Below are 17,046 nucleotides of genomic sequence, written 5' to 3' on the forward strand. Positions count from 1 at the left end.
GTCACCCAGCCTCTGATTTGACAAATGCATTACAGAACTGAAAAATATGCAGGCCAACAGGAAATCGTTCTTTTCCCCATGGCTCTATTTTCCACCGGGGCTAGTTCTGATGACAGGCATGACCCAAAAGAGTAAGCGTGACAATGGCAGACAGAAAAGGGAAAATAATTGTAGTTTGAGACTATTTGACTTTTATGAAAGCTTAGACAGTAAATACATAATAAAAACTTCCAATAATAAAACATGTAATAAAATAAAGCATAACGCTTAACAGTAGCAGCCATTTCCCCAAAACATGTTGTACATGTATGACATTAGTGGTTTTTTGAGTGGCAGACCTGTGGTCTCACCATTGTAGTCAACTTTCCATGTGAAAGCTCCCTACACTGATGCAAATCAGCAACTTGTCTGTAAATGGACAGTCTTAGAGAGATTCCTAGGGTGCTGATAGGGGTTAAGTCACTTGCCCATGGCTAGAAAATTACTATGTGTTAGAGACCTGACTTGAGCCTAGATTTTTTTGATTCCAAGGTCAGGGCTGCAGCCCTCTACCCACTCTGTCATTAGCCTCTCAAAAGGCTAATTATGATAAATAGGCAGTAAAGATAAAAACACATAACTGAAATTTTTAGAAATTCAGAAAACAGCGGCCAGCCAGATTAGTTGAAAATTAAAATTCCAGACAAACACCAGGATATCAGGGCTAGAAAGCAAACACATCTGAATTATAAGAGCCAGGGAATGATTTAAATGGATAAAACTTTTATTATTTATTAGCAACGTATTTATCTACACTTCAAAATACAACAAAATATAGCTTTGAAGGTATGCTATTCATAACAAAATACATGTCAAACATTTTTTTATAATTGGAATAGAATTATTTTGCTCTATATTTTCCATACTATGTACACATACTTTTTGGTGTGTCTATGTATGCACATGTGTAAAAATAACATTAAGACACATACACATATGCAGATACAAATGACTCCTATACACACGTACAACATGAACATTTACAGTAGTCAGGTTTACAGTCATTTAATATAGCTGCACACAAATCACTGTTCACAGACCAAAGTTGTCAACATGATTTTTTCTCCCCCCCACCCCACAGCAAATGTTACACGAATGGATTTCCTTCAATAATTCACATAAAATTGATATTGCAACAGTCATGATATATTATCATCTTCTTGTACTTATTCACTGATCATTTTGACAATAACACATAAATAATCAAAGACACTTTTTTGTATTGTTATTCACAACTTCTTTTGCTTTTACTTCTGCAAATTTGATTCCTTCCTTTCTGATCCAGTTTAAAACAATTACTTGGTCTTGCAAGTCCATTCATTTTTATTCGGTCTATATGGGCTAAACTAAGTTGATCAGAGCCCAATATTTATTTCTATGATATTTTTCAAGTAAAACAAGACCTGGGCATTTTGTTGGTATAAGCACTATTCATATAGCAGGATTAATCTCAAGGATTGGAGTAAAGTATTATGAACCTTTCTTGCTAACATTTCACATGCTAGCCTAAGTACAGCAGGAAGAGCATTTAGGGACCATGGTTGTTTTGTCCAAAGCAATACTGTCTAGGGATACTGATAAATAAATGCATGATTAATTAGTCTTATAAAAGAAAACTGTAGTAACACATATTAAATGGTCACTTAAAAATTATGTTGCTAAGATGTCCAAATCTGCATCAAACTCTTACGCTCTTAAAAAAAAATTTTAATGAAGTGATTAATAGCAGCATCTTGTGAATTTTTGTCCTTTTGTGACTTAAAGCTACTGAGAGAACATGTATGACTGACTACAGGCAGCAACAAACTCATATATTTGAAGCGAAGTCTAATCTAGAAAAATATCTTTTGGAAACAAATTTAAATGTAAAATTCTAGGAATGTTTCACTGTGTCGGGTACAGAAGGACCTATGTTCCAAGGAGGAATGTTTAGTTAACTTTTATCTGTAGCGAGATGTGAAGCTTAAAAGACAAGGAACATTAAGATGCGTGGAAAATGAATAGGGGATCGTCCAAAGGAATGGAGAAAAAAAGAAAAACTGGCACCATACCAACCAACTCCACTCATTTGCTAGTGACAGTCTTGTAACTAAACTGTTTAAATAAGACCGATTACCCAAAGAACTGAACTGGTCGTATAGTATTTTTAGTGGGTCCATAAAAATCATTCTTTTCCTTCTGTTCTTTTCTCCTACCTCCTTTTTTAATTATGAGAAAATATTTATTCATCATAGATAAAATCATCCTAGCAAGTTCAAAATACATATTTTGGTAGCAAATAGCAAGAAAATCTAAATCAAAATATATTCTAATCTTTACACAATTACATATTTATAAATTTATCAAAATAGTCTTTAGCTTGACAATACATACATAATATAACACTGTACAGAAATGTGATAACAAGTGTATTACCGAAATACATTAAAAATACTCCTTCAAAACACCAGGCTCAACATGAAAAATTCCCTTTAAAAAACACACCGACAGAATCATTAACATTTCCATAAACATAACCTCAGTGCATTTACAGTAGTCATTAACCAGAGCTTTCTGGTTTCAAGTCTCTCCTTGAGGTCTGATCTGAGTGCTTTCTTTAATTTTAAGGTTAAGAATGCAGAGATCTCCACCCAGTGAGCAGTTTCTCTCCCTCAACATTGTTCCTCCTCATGAAGAAATGAGTTTCTAAGGGCTGAGCAGCTTTCATCGAAGCAGCAAGGCTTTAGTACTGAACATATTCAGACTGAAGGGACTGTGCAGAGGAGAAACATAAACCTTTGTTAAAATGCAAAATCAGCAAAAACTTCCAATTATGCATCCAGCAACCTCTACCTTCAAACCAAGGTAGTCTTATTCTATTATTCTATAGACATGTGAAATAAGCTTTTTAAAAAAATAGAAAAGGGGGGGGAATAATTAACGCAGATGTCTATAATATATAGTTAACCAATTTTATAGTTAAATGGGTAAAACCAGATTTCAAAATCAAATCACAACTAGAAAGTGAAAAGGAGAAAAAGATTCTAAATGTTATTTTACTTCAATATCACAACTGACTTTTAAATACAATTAAATGACAAATATCCATTGGGGAAAAATGTACTTTCATGTAATTCAATATAGCTCAATGATGCTACTTCTAATCACAGTAATTAGCAACCTTTTAATTTTATTCTTTAAGGCTTTTCTCTCTTGATAGACACTTTGTAAAATGATTTCAAGAAAAATATCCAAATAAAATTACCACCATTTCTTAAAACTGATCCAGTGAGGGGAAAGGGTTCATGTAGGAGAACTTTACAATCATTCTGAATTTTATCAGAATGCCTAGTGCACGGTGGTGAGATTAGATAATGACAGACAAAATGAGCAGGAGCAAAACAGCAAATCATGCGAAAGAGGAAACAGAGAACATTGGACAACAGGAAAAATACAAAGATGGACAGAGAGTTCTCCAAGTAGTTTTCTTTTAGCAACAAAACAACATAGATAAGGTCCTTTGTTTAAAAGGGAACCACATCCAAATTTGTCCCTGAATTCATTAAATGTAATTTTTTGGTAAAAATTTACTCTACTCTCTAACACCAAACAGACTTTCTGTGTTCTAATAGTCATGTCTGAAAATGGTGCCTAATTCAATTAGGAATGATATGGTATACTTTACTAATATATCTTATTAAAGTTTACAAAGCATAAAATGCTCACAACCCTGAAAGGTCACTATGGATTACAGGGCATTATTCCATCATTTTATTACCCATATAGGTATCACTAAAAAAGGACCTTGCCATTTTCCTAAGAATCTCATAAATTAATACATGCTGCCTTTCAGAAAACCTAAAGAATCTCAAAAAGCTTCATAAAAAGTCAAAGAATTTCACTAATTTTATTTAATTCACCTGTAAAATATGTAACTGTCCCATAAAATTAAGGCTTATTTCCCAAATAAAATTCAACGACTGAGAGTCTGGATTGGAACAGAAAGCATCTAGTTTGACAAACGTTAATAATAACAAAAACATGATTGAGTCTATCTTAAACCGAAATTCTGGACACCAACACAGAAAGAAAACTACTTTGATCTCTCACATGGCATTGCTTACTTTCTGTATTCCACAGCACATTTATACATTCATAATTAGGCTTGAGTACAGCTGCTGGAGGCAGTAGTCACGAATAGCATGCCCAGAATCGCTACTACAGAAGGATTCTGTACTGGAAGGCACAGGTCCCCAACTAGGTAACTGTCCCACTAGTTTCCAACTCATTAAAACTGGGGGAAGAATACAGATTGGCGAGGGTGGAGGGAGGGAAGAGGGGGTGAGGGGCAAAGGATGCACAAATAATAGTGACCTTGGCATCAATCCCTAATGAAGAAGAATAAAAGTCAGAGCTTCAAAGGAAGTCCGTCGTACCCAGAAATACCAGTTTAATCTCTGCATTGTGCTGGGGGAAGAGGGGACTGTATCCAAGACATGATCCTTCCTTATCACTGCCAAAACACACCTTTTGACACACTGTGTTATGGAAATAAACAGATGCAGCCTTTGCCCTGCGGATATGTACAAGCTAAGACAGAGGACAATAATATGGATAAAGACATAAAGAAATGAGCTAACCTTGAGTGATTACTTAAATGACTATCTTGTCACTAGTATGAAGAAGGGAAAGGGTTGAGTTTGGATTGGCCAATGAAAGGCAAGCTGTGAAGCTACAACTTTAGACACAAATGATCTTCCTTTCCCATTTATTTGAGGAAATCTGCAGGGAAAGGCTGGCTTTCGGGAGCTTTTAGGATAAGGGGGAAAAAAGGCTGGCAAAGCAAAGGGTATATTCTAACCAAAATTAATGAATAAGTATATGGCTAGTGGAAATCTTTGATGTTCTATCGACCAGCACAGAAGTAGTGGACAATACAAGAGACTGGGTTTTTCCAACTCCATAGAAGTCTCATATGTGATATGTTAGTCGTGGCTTCTTTAAAATATTTTATTTTTCTCCCTTCTTTATGATCATAAAAATCCACTATATTAATTGGTCTCCCCATCACTGACATTCATTAAAAACAAATAAATAAAAAACCTTCTCAAGGGCCTTCTCAAGCTGACTTCTCAAATTCAAGTTCATTCAGGGTAGATTGTCTTTATTTCTGAATTTATCTGTAAACAACCATAAATTCTCAATGAATACTTATGATTTCTTTTTCAGAAAGATAACAAATGAATCAGCAAGTGTCCCTTATTAAATAGGTTTCTTCACAGTGGTTGCTAAAACACTAAACTAGAAAATAAAACACATGGCTGATAGAACATCAAAGATTTCCACTAGTCACGTATTTATTCATTAGCTTCTTTCTCCTCTCTTTAAAGCAAAGAAAGTCTTTATTTGGCATTATGTCACACTAATTTCCAAAGAGTACATGCCATCATCTCTGCAAGACTCAATGCAATGTGGAATTTTAGGGGATAGGAAACAGAAAAAGACTTAACAAGTGATTCTAACCAGACTTCTTTATACCAGATTTATATTCTTTGATTTAAATTTCAAAAACATTTGGTTTTCTCAGTTTCTTTTCCACTTAGCTGGTATTTCCATTATGGTAGTGGGTTGGGAGTCCTTAGGGAATAATTTATTGTTAATATGTGAAGAAAGGCCCAGTGTATCTTGGAGTTTTAAAACCAGACAGATACTTCTCCACTGGGCTCTTCAGTAAGGAAGCAGTAGCTGAATATGATGGCATTAGGTAAATTTCAAAAATCTTAAGTTCACACAAAAGACTTTTGTTGAACAGGGTCCACTTTTATTCCCACTAGTCCACAATTAAAGAAACTGAGAGGCCACCAAATCAGCACTTTCAGGTACACAACATAAGCAGTGGGAAGCCTGAAAGACAAACAAGGCAGCCACCAGTCTCAGATAATATAATTCAAAGAAGAATATAAAAGCCTCAGGCAAGCTCCCTCGCCACTGAAAACATTTCACAAATGACTGAGGAAATTTTAGTAATATTATGGAATTGTAATATTATATTACTGTAATATAATGTAATTGTAATATTGTAACATAATATTCTAATATTATAGCAATATTATGGAATTGTAATAAATATAAATGACCAGCTACCAGCAACTTAAAACTGATACCAAAGATAAAAGTTTCAAAGAATTTTTTTAAAAAGGAGTTTTAAATATTTATTGGTCAGGATGATTATAATCATTATCATAATAATAATAATAATAATCGGTAAGCAAGCACTAATTAAATGCCTAAGAAAATTGTACTAGGTGCTAAGGATATTGATAAAGAATGAAACTATTCTCAAGGAGCATACATTCTAAGAAATAATAATAATTAATTTGTATCTCTCTTCTTTTCTACGCATAGCATGGTCTTCTGCACACAGTACGTACTCAACTAAACTGAATCAAAGTAGAACTTCAAATGACTGGGGAACTCTTCTTTCCATAATAAAAGTTGTTAAAAATCAGAGATTTTTAAAAATAACAGCCTAAGTTACGTTTGTGGCCAATGTAATATTCAGATAAATTTCCTACATCTACAATAAAATGAGAATTGGTGTTAACAATGATGACTCTATGGCAACGTAAAATCTCATTTAACAAAAGAAAATAAATATTCAAAATCTCCTATTTTTTAAGGCAGAAAGTCAATAAAGTTTAGAAAAATGAAAAAAGTTCAGTAAATGTTTCACTGAGCTGCTCTGAATCTACACGAACAAGGATAAAAACAAATACGGATTTCTAACCCTTCAGTTTACCAGAAACTTAAGAAAACAGACAAGCCAGTCTTAAGCGTTCTAGTTAGTAAAGATTTTATTATACTTCCCCAACAGGGCCACACTGCTGCTGAAACTTGACAACAAATTCATCTGAGTTAGAAAAAAATACGCAGCAACAATAACTGTAGCAATAAGAACAGAACTGAGGATTGTACGGTACTTTTGTTATTAATGGAAAAGGTGATACTTTTACATGCTTATAATCTTGCAATTTTAGTCCCCGAAATAGAATATCCTCATTTATTTGGCAGTTAGGATGAACACTGTGGTAAGGAGTTCAAAGCAGATTCACATTATTTCCATCATCTATCTGCTTCTCTTTTCTCCATCAGCCCCCACCCTAGTTCAGGCCAACATCAATCTCATCTTGACCACGGCAGCAGCAACCTGAAGAGTCTCCCTGTTCCCGGCCTCTCCTTCCTCTAAACCCATGTTCTACACAGTTGCCAAACTGATATTCTTAAAACAGGTCTGGGTGCATCGTTTCCCTGTTGTCGAAGCTTCCTATTGCTTCTAGGATCAAATATAAAAATCTTCTGTTTGTCATCTGAAGCCCCTCTTTCTAGGCTAATTTTAATTTCACCTCTCTCTCTCTCTCTCTCTCTCTCTCTCTCTCTCTCTCTCTCTCTCTCTCTCTCTCTCTCTCCATTCTAGCCAGAGAAGCCTATTTGCTCTTTCCTCTACATAGTTCTGCCTTAATGCCACTGCACAAGGTTGCGCCTCATGTCTGGAAGGCTTTTCTTCTTGGATAACTTAACTCTATTCCAGGCTTGGCTTAAGTACCACCTCCTAAGAGAGGCCTTTTCTGATCCATGACGGCCCATTTCCCCATCTCCTCTACCCTCAAACCCATTTTTTGGTACATATTTTGTATTTATTTTCTGTACACATGCTGTTTCCATCTAGTAAAACATACATTCCTTGAGAGCAAGGACTGTTTTTAAATTTCCCCAGCAGCTAGTACAGTGCCTGGAACACAGTATATGTTTAATAAATATTTGTTGAATTGAGGAATAATGATAATACCAATCAAAGCCCAATCTGAACAGAGGAAAAAATCTCCTTAAAACTTGTAGCTTAATAGATTTTATGTCAAAATATAAGGTCTCATCAAGAAATCTCATTCTCTGACAGTAGCAAGACTTCTGACATAAAACAATCTGTTAGGTATGGGGGATCAAGACAATTTGTTCTGTTCTGGAAATCTGCTGCTAATCTGTTTTGTCAGATGTGGGTAGTGACTTTAAAAAAAATTAGCTATTCTGGGGGCGTTTCTTTTTTAAACAACCTAGTTACCTAATCATGGCTAAAAAAAAGTCTAGTTATGAATATAAATACTGTGCTGATAGTTTAATAAATAAAACCAAAGAAATTTCATTTTCTACTACATAAGATAATAATTTATAAATTTCAAGAAAAAATCTAAATATATTTGCTAATGATAAAGCAAAATAAGGTTTTTGGTACATAACAAATACAGACACGGCAAGTAGGGTACCTGGGATGATAACAGTAAATGCAGCTTCCATTCCTATGGTATTTTACCACTTTATCAAGTGCTTTAAAATATTATCTCCTTTGATTTTAATTACAACTCTGTGAGGTAGAGAACAGTTATTTCCATTTCATAGATGAGAAAACTGAGTCTCAGGGACATTATGCGACTTCTCTAAGTAAATGGCTGAGTAGAGACTCAAATCCATGTCTTCTGACTTCAAATCTAGTGTTCTTTTTACTACAACAGGATTATGCTAGCATAAAAGACCCAAATTCCCACTGATTATTCCCTTCCTTTTCTAGACCTTTGTTCTATATTGGCTTTTCTTGTTTTTAATTTTCCCCTTTATCCATTTTGTCAAGCTCTTTAAAAGTTTTAATGAGATGATAACTGTAGGGTATTCAGCACAGTGCCTCAAACACAGTAAGTGCTATAGAAATGTTAACTATTATATAAAGGTACACACATACACACACCCAGACATAGAACAGTCACAGTACTGAATGTTTTGCTTTTGTTGTTATTGTTACAAAGGAGGGTTCAGTCTGACAGCAAATGGGACAGGGGATATTTTCAGAAATATTTGTGATGTAAAAATGAAAAGCAATGATAATTTATTTTAATTTTAAAGATTTTATAAAAGAACTAATTGATTTGAAGATGAAGAGTCAGGTAGGTTTAGAAGCAAAATCTTTCCTGTTCTCTACATTCTGCTACTACTTTTATTAGGAGTAGTATTTAAAAGGACAATGCTCATCCACATGCTTTATCCCATATTATCCTCACTGGAGCCTATGTGAGGCAGATAAAATATTATTACCCCCATTTTTACAAGTGAACAAAACTGAGAATCAGAAAAGACTGTTATAGGTCACTGAAAATGTTAGTGCTAGAAGGACCCTTAGAAAACATTAAATCTCTTCTTTATAAAGGTAAGGAAACTGAGACACAGAGCAATTACAAACACTGGAAAGATTACACACAGCTAGCCACCCACCTGGATATGATTTCTTTTTTTTTCCTCAATCCCTAAAGCGCTTTGTCCCTTTCTTAGGATACTTACCTTACTATGTTCCTGTTTCATTTCTTTTAACTGATTACAAGTTCCTTGAGGATGGAGACTGTCTCATTCAGCTTTGTATTCCTCACAGCACCTACCAGTCAATTAATAATCATTTATTATTTACTATATGCTGGCCACTGTGCTAAGCACCATGGCTACAACAAGAAGCAAAAGACAGTCTCCACTTTCAAGGGGCTTGCAGTGCTTTGTGCCAGAAGTAGCAAAGTTTCAAATATTCGGTGAATTTTAATCAATCCAAATAAAATCCTATTATGATAAGCTAAAAAAAAGTTTTAATATAGTTTAGTTACTATACCTGCCCCTAAACCAAAGCAAAGCTAAAAGGCATCCTAAATACTATCCTATAATACTGTTTGTTTTTTAAAAATTTGTAAAAGTATTGTTTCTGACTTCTTATGTTAATTGCTGCAAATGATGGAAAATGAAAAACATGATACTAGAAAAGATTCTATTTTTGCCTCCTCTTGTACCTCTTGGGTACCACTGTTACCATGTCAACAGAATTTTTCAATTTTTGCACTTTATGACAATTTAGAACTATTTTACTAATGTGAAATCAATAAAATTATTTACTCAATAGTAAAAGTATTTGTTTCTATTTCTACAGTATATGCTGATATGGATATCAAGTTAATAGTGGGTTGTTAGGGTAAATAAAGTCAGTTTATATTGATATCACTGCAACTACAATAAAACACCTTAGGTTTTTCAGTTTTGATAGAGTATATGCATTTCCTGAGAAAGCATGGTGTAGTACAATGGGGTCTGTCATTGGAGTTAGAAAGACCTAGGTTTAAGTTCTGACTCTGTTAAAACTGGCTGTAGCAACATGGGGAAGTCACTTAACTACTCTGAGAGCCCTAAGGGAACTCTAAGATTATAAATTATAGACTAGTTGCCAATCTTTGTAAATAGAGTTTTTAACACCTGGAAATCACTATTACAATAGTATCTAAAATATTCATCCCACCACATCTGGGGGAACCAGATTAAAATCTATTTGGGAAACAGTTTTTAAAAATAAATTAAAATACAATGAAACATAGATAATGTTAATATGTAGCTGTCTAAGTCAAAATAAAGGCCACAGGGATCCTTATCTAAGTTTAGTGGCCTCAATTCTATTTGAGTTTGACACCACTGCATCAATAAAACCAAAGGGCAGTAAAAAGCAACTAGGTGGCACAGTGGTTAGTGTGCTGGACCTCAAGTCAGGAGGATCTCAGTTCAAATCTTGCCCCAGACACTTCCTGGCTATGTGTCACAGGAAGTCCCTTAACCTTCCTCTGCCTCAATAAATAGGCATAATAATAGCACCTACTTGCCAGGGTTGTTGCGAAGATCAAATGAGAGAATACTTGTAAAAGTGTTTAAACACCTATTAAGCTCCTACTGTGTTCTGGGCACCATGCAAAGACCAAAACAACAACAAATTAATTTCCTTAGTCTTCATTTTAAGGATCCTGAGCTGAGATTTTAAGGAGAGTAATATTTTTTAAAATGAAAATTATATACAAAATGTTCTTCCTACCTTTATATGTGATTTTTTGCAGTTTTTTCAAAAGAAATTCAATGTATACTTTTTATATTATTAGATATCAGACTGTTGACATCCAATTGGATTCTGAAAACCATAAACTTATTGAGGAAAATTCTGGTACAATTCTCATTTTTCTCTATATTTTAGTCACATAAAGCCATGGTACAAAATATGTTAAATAATTCCCAGATTGTTGCATTTGGCTTGGTTTTCTGATAGCAAAACTTTCCTGTGAAGATAATGATGCATGGATAATTAAAGGAAACCATACTTGTGAGTAACAACCAAATTAGTACTTTTCACTAACTTTCATCAGCCCATGTAATATTTATTCTCTTAGGTACAGAAACCTAACATCACCCTGCTCGCTTTGAAGGTTGATACTCCTTGACTTTCTGGATAGAAATCATCTCCCCTTGCTTTTTTCCCTCTGTTTTCCCCCCTCTTCTCTAACCCCTCTTAAATGAGGCTAGTGATTCTAAACACTTCCTCACCCCATACTGGGAGAATACCTTTCTAAAGCTGTCGGGCACCGTGAGTACTAGAAGCAACCGACTGGGAATTTCAAGTAACCAGCTAAGAATCCACATAGCACAGTAAGATGTAGTAGGAATATGTTCTTGCGCGCAAAATGATGCTAGTCTTCTATACGTGGTGTTCGACCCTTGGTCGTCTGAACAGTTTAGATCATCACCCTTGCAGAGATCCTGTGTCATTACCAGGCATTTTCATCAGAAAGAAATTAAATATCCTTTGACCAGCCAGGCCACTACTGGGCCTGTACCCCAAAGATATCAAAGAAAGAGAAAAAGGAACTCTATGTACAGAAATATTTATAACAGCTATTTTTATAGTAACCAGAAAATACAGGGGTACCCATCTACTGGGAAATGACTAAACAAACTATGGTATATAAAATATGAATATCAGAATGTCATCAAAAATGCATAGGTAAAGAAGAAACAAAATTATCACTTTTCGCAAATGACTTACTTAGAGAACCCTAAAAAGCCAACTAAAAATTAAATGAAATAACTATTAATTTCAGCAACCAACAAAACTCAGCAAAGAGTTAGAAAGTGGAATTCTATTCTGAAATAATTACACAAGATATAGTATATCATGGAGCATATATACCAAGATTCATCTAAGAACGATACGAATCTAACTATAAAATACTCTTTGTAGAAATACAGACCTAAAATACTGGAGAGACATTAATTACTTATGATGAGGTCAGGCCAATATAATAAAAATAGAAACACTACCTAAATTAATTTAATTCAGTACTATACCAAACTCTCAAAAGAATATTTCATAGAGCTAGAAAAAATCACAACAAAATTCAAATGGAGGAACAAAAGGTAAAGAATCCCAAGAGTTATAATAAAAAAAGTAAGATGAATGGGTATCTATTAGTACCAGATCTCAAATCATACTACAAAGCAATAATCATTAAAATTATTTGGTACTAGTTAAAACGAGAGAGATTGATCCAAGGTACAGATCAGGTACACACAACATACAAAGGCAAACAAATACAATAGAGCAAGATTTTTTGAAAAACCTAAAGACGCCAGTTACTGAGTATACTCATTATTTGATTTAAAAAACCACTGGGAGAACTGGACAGTAATCTGGCAAAAATTAGTTTAGACCAACACCTCACACAAAATACCAGAATGAGTTCTAAATTGACACATGATCTAGATATAAGAGGTCTCATCATTAATAAATTAGAAGAGAAAGGAAGAAATTATCTTTTAGATCTATGGACTGGGGAAGAGTTCATGACTAAACAAGTGTTAGTGTAAGATAAAACAGACAATTTTGATTATGTAAAATTAAAATATTTTGCAAAACAAATTTAATGTAAAAATTAGATAGGAAATAGATACCTGGCAAAAAAATCTTGGAAATAAAAATTTCCGTGGTTAAAATGTCATATCTTAGGAATATAAAGAATTTATTCAAGTTTTTAAAATTAAGAGCCATTTCCCAATGGATAAATGGTCAAATTATATGAACAGGAAATTTTTGAAGGAAGAAATTCAAGCTACCAACAATCACATAAAAATGCTCTAAAGGGAAATATGCATTTATTAAGCACCTTCTATGTACCAAGCTCTGTGCAAAATGCTTTGAAAATATTATCTCATTTGCTCCTCACAACAACCTTGAAAGTAAGTACCATCATCTTGATTTTACATTGAGGAAACAGAAGCAGGTTGCCCAGGGTCACACAGCTGGTAAGAATCTGAGGCCAGATTCAAACTCAGGCCTTCCTGACTCCAGGCCCACTGTGCTGCCTAGGTGCCTAAATCACTAACAGCACAGGAATGTAAGTTCATGTCCCTATCAAAATGGCAAAAATAACAAAAGAGGAAAACGGCAAATGTTGGAGGAACTATAAGAGATACTGGTGTACTGGTGCTGAGCTGTGAATCAGTCCAATCATTCTGGAAAGCAATTTGAAACCATTCCCAGAAAGTTACCAGATTGTGCATACCCTTTGCCCCAGATGTACCACTCACAGCCCATACCCCAAAGTAAGAGGAAAGGCATCTATATGTACAAAAATATAGTCACTTTTTTCATGGCAGCAAACCTTGGAAATTAAGAAGATATCTCCTATTGGGGAATGCCTAAACACACTATGGCATATTAATTTAATATAATATCAGAAATGGTCAATTTCAGATGAAACTAGGAAGACCTTTATAAACTGATACAGAGGAAAAAGAGCAGAAGAACATTTTCTACAATGAAACCAGCATTATAGAGAAAAACAACTTTGAAAGACTTTTACAACTCTGATCAACACAATGACAAACCATGAATCCAAAAGAATGAAGATGAAACATGCAACTCATTTCCTGAGAGGTAATTAACTTAAAATACAGAAAGAGACATACATTTTCAGACATGTGGGTATTTGTTTTGCCAAACTATTTAAAAAATTTGCTCTTTAAGGGCAGTGAGAGTGGGGTTGGTGGGACAGATGAATTAAAAAAACTTGTTATTTGAAAAATAAAAATAATAAAGTTTTTTAAAAGAAAATCAAAAAAGAAATGACAAAATGAATAGTTGTAGAGGGAACTTGGTAAGATTTATGAACTAATGCAGAGTAAAATGAGTAGAATTAGGAGAAAATTTATACGATGACACCATTACTGAGAAAAGCAATTTTATAAGACATCAGAACTCAGATCAATGCAATGATAACCACAAGCCTAGATGATGGAAGATGAAGCATGTGCTTAAAATGCAGAGAGGCGTATTTTTAACATGGTTGGTGTAGGGATTTATTTTGTTGGAATAAGCATGTTTGTTATGTTTGAATGGTTTATTTTGTACCATTTAACAGAGGAGGGAGTAAAAGAGATAATTAATATTCATAAAATGAAAAAGAAATACTTTTTAAAAATATTTTAAAGCAATTACAAACTTTTTGGCAACCAAAACCCTCTTTATTAGACTAAAGTAACATCTCCACCAAAAAAATCTAATTTTAGAAAAATACAAAACAAAGGCTTAATTTCTTTCTTGGGAAAGATTTAATTCTTCAGTAAACATAATTTTAGTTCCTATTATGCATATTCACTATGCTAGACACAAGATACAAAGAAATAAAAAGACTATCTCTGCATGTGTATTAGAGCATATATATTTGTGTGTAATTCATATAAATATAAATATGTAACTATTAAATAACGATGCAAGGAAATACATTATTAAATGATAAATGAGTCATACAAAAAATAAGAGTTTAGAGGAGGGGATATTTACCATGGTTACAATAGTCAAAGGAGAGCTGCAGGAGGCAGGACTGGATTTGAGCACTAAACTGGTAGAATATGTTGGGTAGAGAGGAGAAAAAGGTATTCCAAGGAAAAGCATGGAGGCAGGAATTAGTTTGGCATGTTTTGGATAATAAATAAATAACCCATCCTGGCTTTTTTAAAAGGCTCATTCTGAGAGTAGTAGGTGGTAGGAAATAAATTTGGAAGGTGGGCTGCAGATAGATTATGAAAGACTTTGAATGACAAGTACACATTGAAGAAATCTATGCTATAAGTTCCAGGATTTAGAAAGCATTAAAGGAAAGATGTTCAAGAAATCTCAGATGGAACATACCAAAGGAATGAAAAAATGGCAAAAAAAAAAAAAAGATATCAGCAACTACCAACTCATGCTATCTTTCTCTCCACTATAAAATCTTTAGGAGAAGAGCACTATGCACATAATGAGGATATCCATGAGAAAAGCAGGAGAAGGGAACAGTAAAGTATCTGCAAGTTTATGTTCTATATATATGCTTTTACAGTCATAAAAATGACTGCAAGGTTTAACTACTATAATAAGTTCTTGCTGTTTTTGTTATTAATCAATTATTTTTTAAGCTCATTTTACTCTGTAGACCAAACGAAGAATTAAAGTTCCTTTAACCCTAAAGTTATGCCACTAATGTGTTTCCACAATATGTATTAAGAAGCAGAGAGCTTTTTTTCAACAATCCTCTGGATATCAATATCTAAGGAATTACAAAACACCATAGCTATTTCCTACTGTCACGGAGAATGTCCAGTACAGATTCCCAATAGAAGAGGGAGTCCCTAAAGCTGGTGAGGTCCTTTAGAGCCTCCTGTTTGAGGCCAATATTGCACTATCAAGTCACAGAATTTTACAGGGACACTTCAACCAGACTCATAGTCACTCAAAGTCACACACTATCAGCCTAGTAATCCCCCCAAAAAACCCCAAAAAGATAAGGAACACATATTGAGTAGATTCTAACATATGATGTTCAGGTAGACCAGTAAATCATTCTATCTTAGACAGAAACTACAGATAGAAAATCAGTGGGGCCTAGAATGGAATAGGACAAAGAAGGTTGGCCGAACCGCAGTAGGCAAATTGTATAGCATTTTTAAGCCTAACACAAAAATTCTTTTTGCATACAAATATTCTTCTGTGGAGAGCAAAAGGTCACAATCCATGTAATATCATTAAAATTCAAAGTACGCAAAGAAGACATAATTGGTTTAAATAGGTTACAGCATCAATGATGACTTGTATGCAAAAAGTGGTGTAAAAGATATCACAAAAGAATATATACACACACATATCTTTACATCTATATATATATATACACACATATACATACACCACACACACACACACACACACACACACACATATGATCATATAAGGAGGTTGGCTGTTGGAGTGTTGCACAAAATGGTAAAAGAACTAGAAAAGGGCCTGTACCATGTTCTATAGATCTCCTATGTCAGCTTTAAAAGAGAATGAACACAAAAATAAGGAATGGGATGGTTGTGATCTGCAGTGATAACAAAAATACTGACAATGCGATCGCTCAATAAGCAAACATTCATTAAGCATTCACTATAGACAAGGCACTGTGCTGTGTGACAATAATATAAAGAAAAAAGCAAAAGCAAAAAGTCCTTGCCCCCAAGGAGCTACATTCTAGGGGGAGACAATATGTACCTAAAAAGACATGTACAATATTCGCGGAGAGTAAGTAAAAAGTAACTTTAGGAGAGAAGACACTAGCAGCTGGGAGAACTGGGAAAGGTGGCCTGGAGAAAGTTGGATTTGAAATGGATCTTAAAGAAAGCTTCAGAAAAGTCACTTAAGACCCCCGGGTCTCCATTTCCTCATCTGTTAAAATGAGAAGGCTGGACCAAATGATCGCCAAGATTCCCTCCAACTCCAAGATTCTCTGACTAAGCAAATTTTATAGTTTGTATACAGATGTCATTTTCCCACTGTCATTAATCTACCATTAATTAGTGGCAGAACAAAGAATAAATCTAGACTCTCAGTCCTATTGCCTAGTTCTACATCTCAAGCCCTAACTAACCCTTGACATTCAGACCTATCACTTCAATTGTCTGCTATAAATTTCACAGAATTGCTTAATAATTGGGGAGCTAGAACGTACCTCAGAGGTCATCTAGTCTAGTACATACCTGAACAGGAATCTCTTCTACAGCATCATTAACAAGGGGTCATTCAGTTAGACCTCCAGTGAAGGAGAACCCACTACATCACTTTCA

The 17,046-nt window shown here is 34.4% G+C and overlaps 1 protein-coding gene across 3 annotated transcripts in view; it reads right to left on the minus strand.

Annotated features, from left to right (window-relative positions):
- Positions 1–749: 749 nt before the first annotated feature.
- The window catches only part of CDC14A (cell division cycle 14A), a 245,106-nt gene continuing 228,809 nt past the window's right edge, over positions 750–17,046 (minus strand). For all 3 annotated transcript variants that reach the window (XM_036768493.1, XM_036768495.1, XM_036768494.1), the window contains one exon: positions 750–2,791. In XM_036768493.1, coding sequence (XP_036624388.1) covers positions 2,762–2,791 — 30 coding nt within the window. In that variant the 3' untranslated portion in view covers positions 750–2,761. The remainder of the gene's footprint in view (positions 2,792–17,046) is intronic.

This window comes from Trichosurus vulpecula, chromosome 7 (assembly GCF_011100635.1).
Source record: "Trichosurus vulpecula isolate mTriVul1 chromosome 7, mTriVul1.pri, whole genome shotgun sequence".
Classification (NCBI taxonomy): domain Eukaryota; kingdom Metazoa; phylum Chordata; class Mammalia; order Diprotodontia; family Phalangeridae; genus Trichosurus; species Trichosurus vulpecula.